The sequence below is a fragment of the Crocuta crocuta genome, unplaced genomic scaffold (assembly GCF_008692635.1).
Source record: "Crocuta crocuta isolate KB4526 unplaced genomic scaffold, BGI_CrCroc_1.0 scaffold1171, whole genome shotgun sequence".
Lineage (NCBI taxonomy): Eukaryota > Metazoa > Chordata > Mammalia > Carnivora > Hyaenidae > Crocuta > Crocuta crocuta.
The window spans coordinates 405,667-413,753 of record NW_027530879.1 but is presented as its reverse complement, the minus strand read 5'-3'; the positions used below and the strand labels follow the sequence as shown (position 1 = coordinate 413,753).

Sequence of the window (8,087 nt, the reverse complement as noted above, 5' to 3'; positions counted from 1 at the left end):
CCCACCCCCATCAGCCCTCAGTTTGTTCTCAGCATTCAAGTGTCTCTCATGGTTTGCCTCCCTCCCTCTCCCCCACTATTTTTCCCCTTCTTCTCCCCCATGGTCCTCCGTTAAGTTCCTCCTAATCCACCTATACATGCAAACATATGGTATCTGTCCTTCTCTGCCTGACATATTTCGCTCAGCATAACACCCTCAAGTTCCATCCATGTTGCTACACATGGCCAGATGCCATTCTTTCTCATTGCCATGTAGTATTCCATCGTATAGATAGATATATGCATTTTTAGTNTGAGACCTCCCCCCAGGTGATTTCTATGCACATTATGGTTTGAGAAGCATTCTTACTTTGCACATGAGATGCTATTCCAAAGTTAATTCATTACATCAGTTATTTGGGGAACCTCCTTCATGCCACATGCTGTGTTAATAGAAGGTATCCCGAAAAATAGGGCTGGTTACCCTGCTCAGTACTCTTCATGCATTAATATTCTGGGCAAATGTAGGATGTAAATATGTAATTATCTAATTATCTTCATGTACATATCAAACTGGGATTCAGAGAGACCAAGTAATTCAAATGTACACGGTTAGTCAGTAACACATCAGGATATACACCCAGTTTCCAAAGCTGTTTGCTGGGCCATAGGGCTGTTCTACACTTTGTAAGTTGATAATTTAATTTTTTTTAATGTTTTTATTCATTTTTTTTGAGAAAGACAGAGCACAAGCAGGGAAGGGGCAGAGAGCGAGGAAGATACAGAATCTGAAGCAGGCATCAGGCTCTGAGCTGTCAGCACAGAGATCGATGCGGGGCTCGAAGTCACAAACTTCGAGATCATGACCTGAGCTGAAGTTGGCCGCTTAACCAACTGAGCCACCCAGGAGCCCCGGAAGTGNNNTAGAGAAGCTATTTAAAATGAGGCAATTGGCTAAACAACCACTTTGTAAAAAAAAAAATAATAATGGTTCCTATTTGTTGAGGACTGTATGCCGGGTACTGTGGGCGCTGGGCTAGCACTATCTCATTGACTTTGTATGCTCGCCGTCATTTGCCACATAGGCAAACTGGGTACAGAGGCCCACTCTCTCTGACTGCAGAGTATGTGCCCTAGGTGGTCTGCCATGCTCTGCCAGCCATCATGCCAACCAATCAGGGTGCAAAGGGAATGAATCTAGTACTCTCTAGGTGTTTACAGCCCACCAGGAGCTGTAAACCAATTCACCAACAAGCCATTTGACACTCAAGTGTCAGAGCTGCCTGGACCCAGTGGGGTCCACAGGAGACAGTGTCACTCCAACATCACTATACTAAGGTGACTTTGCTTTATTTAACAGGAAAACTCAAGCAGGAAGTGAAGAGAATCCTTATGCCTCTGTGGACTTGAGTAAAGGAGAAAACAATCCAGGGTTCCAACATGTTGATGATGCTCAGACTGCGTTTTAGGAAGATCTCTTTCCTCTTGAGGTGATTTTATTGTATGTAAATGTTAATTTTACAGCACTGACAATATGAGATTATAAAGATGTCATTAAATATCAAAACCATGGCTCTGCTCAGGAAGAGCTGTCCCAAGAAGACATGCCTGAAGAGAGGGCATCTTCACTTGCTTTCCGTACTTATGTCTGCCTCAGATTTGACTTCTGTTTATATTTGAGAATAATAGAGAAAATGGGTCCTTGGCCTCAGCAGCTGTTTGGGGGTAAGGGGTGTGGAAATGTCTGTTGTATGGCTGGAATTGAAAGAGAAAAATGGGCTGTTTGGGGGGAGCAAGTGTTGGGGCCTTGTATGGAATCTGGATGGGTCGCTTTTCGGGACAGTGTCTGCCAACTGGCGGAGCGGGGGATTGGAAATGACACACACTGTTCACTTTATTTCAAGTATAAAGGATGACACACTCTTTTCACATTAAGTTAATCTCAGTACCGTAGTGATTAGCCCACAGTGATGATTGGACTGGACCACGCGTTCTTCGGGATGACATGTCTAAAGAAGAGAAGGATCTAGAAAGCTGTTTACAGATGTGGCCTTCTTACTTCCAAGAGGCTTGCTCATCTCCCTGGCAAGAGAAAACTAGCTCCAGGGGCCTTCAGGAACCCCCCAGAGCATACCCGACAGAAATTCACTTCTGTTGTTCTCTGTGGAGCGACTAGAAATCTCAGGTGAATGTCATCCTCTGAAGTGGGTACCCAATCTCTTAAATCTTGTATTCACCCACAATGTCTGAGTAGCACTGAGCACAAAGCAGACAATCAATAAATACTAGATCCACACTCGTGTGGTCTGACATGTCCGTATGTGCTGGGCTCCTTTGGATTCTGTCTGCGTTTCATTTCCATGGACAAAGTTGCCGTCTGACTCCCTGGGAAGACTTGACCTCTCAAATGTCTTGGAATGTTCCCCAATTTCTTAAATTGCTTTATTGTACAAACCAGCTATCAGATCGGTCTAGAAGGAGGTGTGTTAAGATGGTTTACACCATCAGATTAGGAACCAAGCCTGATACCCCTTTTCTTTGTCTCAGAACCCAGACCCATTCTGAGCACAGCCTCCACTACATACCTGAAGACTGATTCAAAATAGATTAAGATATCTAACCTCTACCCATCAACTCACTGCCTGTGGTGACCAGCATAATGTTAGAGGAATTTCTCACTTAATAAAGTCTATGGAGATAACGGTCACGGTGGATCTGTGAGCCAGGTCTAGGGAGGATGACCTTCTCTTCACTTCCAAGAGCATGTAGGCAGTGCCCTGGTTTAAAACAACAACAATAAATGCTAGCTATCACCACCAAATGTGGTTAAATAGCATTTTCAAAATGATGCATGTTTTCTGGGGTATAGATATTGTTCCTCTAGTTGACCCCTTCTAGCATCACTGGGCTTACTTTCTTATAAACCTCTGTCTTCAAATCTTGCTTGACTTGCTTTTTGGAGCCAGGCTTCTGAGCAAGGCTTTGGCTCTTTTCATAGTAGACAATTCTGTATTGTTTGAATTTTTGCAATTAGCGTATATTACTTTTGTTATAAAAAAGNAGTTTATATTTTAGTAGAGAAGCTATTTAAAATGAGGCAATTGGCTAAACAACCACTTTGTAAAAAAAAAAATAATAATGGTTCCTATTTGTTGAGGACTGTATGCCGGGTACTGTGGGCGCTGGGCTAGCACTATCTCATTGACTTTGTATGCTCGCCGTCATTTGCCACATAGGCAAACTGGGTACAGAGGCCCACTCTCTCTGACTGCAGAGTATGTGCCCTAGGTGGTCTGCCATGCTCTGCCAGCCATCATGCCAACCAATCAGGGTGCAAAGGGAATGAATCTAGTACTCTCTAGGTGTTTACAGCCCACCAGGAGCTGTAAACCAATTCACCAACAAGCCATTTGACACTCAAGTGTCAGAGCTGCCTGGACCCAGTGGGGTCCACAGGAGACAGTGTCACTCCAACATCACTATACTAAGGTGACTTTGCTTTATTTAACAGGAAAACTCAAGCAGGAAGTGAAGAGAATCCTTATGCCTCTGTGGACTTGAGTAAAGGAGAAAACAATCCAGGGTTCCAACATGTTGATGATGCTCAGACTGCGTTTTAGGAAGATCTCTTTCCTCTTGAGGTGATTTTATTGTATGTAAATGTTAATTTTACAGCACTGACAATATGAGATTATAAAGATGTCATTAAATATCAAAACCATGGCTCTGCTCAGGAAGAGCTGTCCCAAGAAGACATGCCTGAAGAGAGGGCATCTTCACTTGCTTTCCGTACTTATGTCTGCCTCAGATTTGACTTCTGTTTATATTTGAGAATAATAGAGAAAATGGGTCCTTGGCCTCAGCAGCTGTTTGGGGGTAAGGGGTGTGGAAATGTCTGTTGTATGGCTGGAATTGAAAGAGAAAAATGGGCTGTTTGGGGGGAGCAAGTGTTGGGGCCTTGTATGGAATCTGGATGGGTCGCTTTTCGGGACAGTGTCTGCCAACTGGCGGAGCGGGGGATTGGAAATGACACACACTGTTCACTTTATTTCAAGTATAAAGGATGACACACTCTTTTCACATTAAGTTAATCTCAGTACCGTAGTGATTAGCCCACAGTGATGATTGGACTGGACCACGCGTTCTTCGGGATGACATGTCTAAAGAAGAGAAGGATCTAGAAAGCTGTTTACAGATGTGGCCTTCTTACTTCCAAGAGGCTTGCTCATCTCCCTGGCAAGAGAAAACTAGCTCCAGGGGCCTTCAGGAACCCCCCAGAGCATACCCGACAGAAATTCACTTCTGTTGTTCTCTGTGGAGCGACTAGAAATCTCAGGTGAATGTCATCCTCTGAAGTGGGTACCCAATCTCTTAAATCTTGTATTCACCCACAATGTCTGAGTAGCACTGAGCACAAAGCAGACAATCAATAAATACTAGATCCACACTCGTGTGGTCTGACATGTCCGTATGTGCTGGGCTCCTTTGGATTCTGTCTGCGTTTCATTTCCATGGACAAAGTTGCCGTCTGACTCCCTGGGAAGACTTGACCTCTCAAATGTCTTGGAATGTTCCCCAATTTCTTAAATTGCTTTATTGTACAAACCAGCTATCAGATCGGTCTAGAAGGAGGTGTGTTAAGATGGTTTACACCATCAGATTAGGAACCAAGCCTGATACCCCTTTTCTTTGTCTCAGAACCCAGACCCATTCTGAGCACAGCCTCCACTACATACCTGAAGACTGATTCAAAATAGATTAAGATATCTAACCTCTACCCATCAACTCACTGCCTGTGGTGACCAGCATAATGTTAGAGGAATTTCTCACTTAATAAAGTCTATGGAGATAACGGTCACGGTGGATCTGTGAGCCAGGTCTAGGGAGGATGACCTTCTCTTCACTTCCAAGAGCATGTAGGCAGTGCCCTGGTTTAAAACAACAACAATAAATGCTAGCTATCACCACCAAATGTGGTTAAATAGCATTTTCAAAATGATGCATGTTTTCTGGGGTATAGATATTGTTCCTCTAGTTGACCCCTTCTAGCATCACTGGGCTTACTTTCTTATAAACCTCTGTCTTCAAATCTTGCTTGACTTGCTTTTTGGAGCCAGGCTTCTGAGCAAGGCTTTGGCTCTTTTCATAGTAGACAATTCTGTATTGTTTGAATTTTTGCAATTAGCGTATATTACTTTTGTTATAAAAAAGGATTGTTTTTATTTTTATTTTTAAAAAGTTTTTTGTCAATTATATTTTATTGTGTATTCAATGTTTTGTAACATACATACTATTATTTTTTTAATAGTTTATTGTCAAGTTGGTTTCCACATAACACCCAGTGCTCATCCCCACAAGTGCCCTCCTCCATGCCCATCACCCCCTTTCCCCTCTCCCCCACTCCCATCAGCTCTCAGTTTGTTCTTGGCATTCAAGAGTCTCTCATGGTTTGCCTCCCTCCCTTTCCCCCACTATTTTTCCCCTTCTTCTTCCCCACGGTCCTCCATTAAGTTCCTTTTATCCTCCTATACGTGCAAACATATGATATCTGTCCTTCTCTGCCTGACTTATTTCGCTCAGCATAACACCCTCAGGTTCCATCCATGTTGCTACACATGGCCAGATGTCATTCTTTCTCATTGCCATGTAGTGTTCCATTGTATAAATATACCACATTTTCTTGATCCATTCGNTTGTTTGTTTTTTGGGTGTGGAGTTTGGTGAGTTCCTTACAGATTTTGGATATTAACCCTTTATGTGATTTGTCATTTGCAACTATCTTTTTCCATTCAAAGGATTGTTTTTAAAAAACCAAATACATAAACATAAGGAGAAGAGGAGAAAACAGCCTTCAAGAGGGCCCGTTGAGGAACACGGGTTGTGTTACTTGTTCCTTCTTTTCCCTTGGGTAGGACAGGACATGCCACACGGTCCTTGTTAAAGAAATGTTCACTGAATGTATAAATGCCCTAGCGGTTATTTTTAAAGTTCCATCTCATTATAAATTGAGCTTTGTGCACCTCTGTAAAATGGTAGAAAGTGGCTATCAAAAGTCAGTTCTTCTGAAAATACAGGAAGCAGCATTTACATGTGAAGAAACAACCAAGAGGGATCATTGGAAAGACCTGGGAGGTGATGGAGTCAGTGGGATGAGAAAGAATATGAGTGTCTCTTAAGGGACATGGTGAGTGTACATCCGGGGAGTAGCAGCGGGGTGTAATGAGGTGTCTTTTCATTGTAATTGTGCCTACACATAACTTTTCTCTTCCCCTCCTTGACGTTACAGAAAAGACAGTGAAGTAGTTCAAGAGAGATGAAAACCTGTGGGTTCAGCAGTAAGCCATGAAGGAGGGGATTCCCAGGAATAGTTTTATTTATTTATCTGTTTACTTCTATTTATTTTGAGAGAGAGAGAGAGAGCGAGCAAGCGGGTGATGGGCAGAGAGAAGGGGGGAGACAGAATCCCCAGCAGGCTCCATGCTGTCAGCGAAGAGCCTGATGCAGGGCTTGAACTCATGAACCATGAGGAGATCATGACCTGAGCCAAAATCAAGAGTCGGACGCTTAACCAACTGAGCCAACCAGGTGCCTGCCACCCCCAGAATAGTTTTAAAGCAGAAGTACCTTTTGGCAATTGCCCATGAGAGACTGAAATAGTATTTCTGTCTCTTTGTGTCAAGATAGGAGACTGAAATGGACATTTCAGTTACCAAACTAGCCAGAAGCCCCAGAGCCCCAAATCTAAGGATTTAAAATGATTAGGAAGCAACAATCCATTCTAGAAATAAAACCATGGTTACACAGAATCAAAATAATAAGGATGAAGGTTAAGGAAAAAGGCATCCTATTTACCTTAGCATCTTTTAAAATGTGATCTTCATGGAATATTTAATGTATTCTTGAATAACATTAGTTTAGTTTTATATCTGCATGGCATTTAGACATGAGACAAAGAGTCATCGTTCTAATCTGGAAATCAGATGAGAGTTGGGTCATTTGGGTTGGATTCTGGACCACCTCGTGATGGCCCACCACATAAGGAGGTCCGCTAGGGCATTCTGGATGTTGTGCGAAAGTTTGACACCATTGGAACATGAAGGCACATGTCCACATTTTGGTACTCATTAGTAACATATTTAATTATGATAGTGACAATATAAGGAAAAGAACAAATATCCAACAAAGAACTTGTCAATTCCGTTCCATCTTTACACATGGTACGCACTCTATATCACAATCAGAAGATGTGCTTCGGCTACAGGCTGGGAAGTGTAATATCAAGAGCAGCATACACAAATTACTAATTTGACCTAAATTTCAAGGAAGCCTTTTGGCTTTTTACCTTGTTCATTTCTAGATAATATAACAAACAGCACACAGAAGACTATTAAGAACAACTAGCTGAATTACATTGTCTGTGCCTTGCTACTTTCCTTAAAAAGAATGAAAATGTTGGCCAGCGTTTACATTCATTCTCATCAGGTCTCCCGATTTCTTCTTCAGGGCTTGTCTTTTTCCCGCAGTGGTTCAATGGAAGATAGGAGTTGCTGAAATGTGGGGCGCTTTTCTGGAAGCTAAATAAAAGAAAAACCCAATGGCTTAGTTTATAAAAATTATGATTAAAAATAAAATATATAAGGGGCACCTGGGTGACTCAGTCAGTTAAGCGTCCGACTCTTGATTTATTTCAGTTCAGGTCATGGTCTCACGGTTTGTGAGATCAAGCCTGGCATCGGGCTCTGCACTGACAGCACGGGGCCTGCTTGGGATTCTGTCTCTCTGTCTCAAAATAAGCAAATGAACATTAATATATATAAGATATGTATATCTCAGTCCCAAAGCTAGTGACTTTTTTTTAATGTTTATTTTAATTATTTTTGAGAGGGAGAGAGAGACAGAATGTGAGTGGGGGGAGGGGAGGGGAGAGAGCAGAGAGGGAGAGGGAGACACAGAATCCGAAACAGGCTCCAGACTGTGCTGACAGCTCAGAGCCTGATGCGGGGCTCGAACTCACAAAATGTGAGATCATGACCTGAGCCAAAGTCAGACGCTTACCGACTCAGCCACCCAGGCGCCCCATAAAGCTAGTGACTTTTTAAATGTGGAAAC

At 42.6% G+C, this 8,087-nt stretch overlaps 2 protein-coding genes across 6 annotated transcripts in view; one reads left to right on the top strand and one right to left on the bottom strand.

Moving 5' to 3' along the window:
* Positions 1 to 2,298, top strand: part of ACE2 (angiotensin converting enzyme 2) — a 41,853-nt gene extending 39,555 nt beyond the window's left edge. For all 3 annotated transcript variants that reach the window (XM_077769644.1, XM_077769643.1, XM_077769645.1), the window contains one exon: positions 1,339 to 2,298. In XM_077769644.1, the coding sequence (XP_077625770.1) occupies positions 1,339 to 1,447 (109 nt within the window). In that variant the 3' untranslated portion in view covers positions 1,448 to 2,298. The remainder of the gene's footprint in view (positions 1 to 1,338) is intronic.
* Positions 2,299 to 6,701: 4,403 nt separating this feature from the next.
* BMX (BMX non-receptor tyrosine kinase) overlaps positions 6,702 to 8,087 on the bottom strand; it is a 47,573-nt gene continuing 46,187 nt past the window's right edge. For all 3 annotated transcript variants that reach the window (XM_077769640.1, XM_077769642.1, XM_077769641.1), the window contains one exon: positions 6,702 to 7,552. In XM_077769640.1, coding sequence (XP_077625766.1) covers positions 7,478 to 7,552 — 75 coding nt within the window. In that variant the 3' untranslated portion in view covers positions 6,702 to 7,477. The remainder of the gene's footprint in view (positions 7,553 to 8,087) is intronic.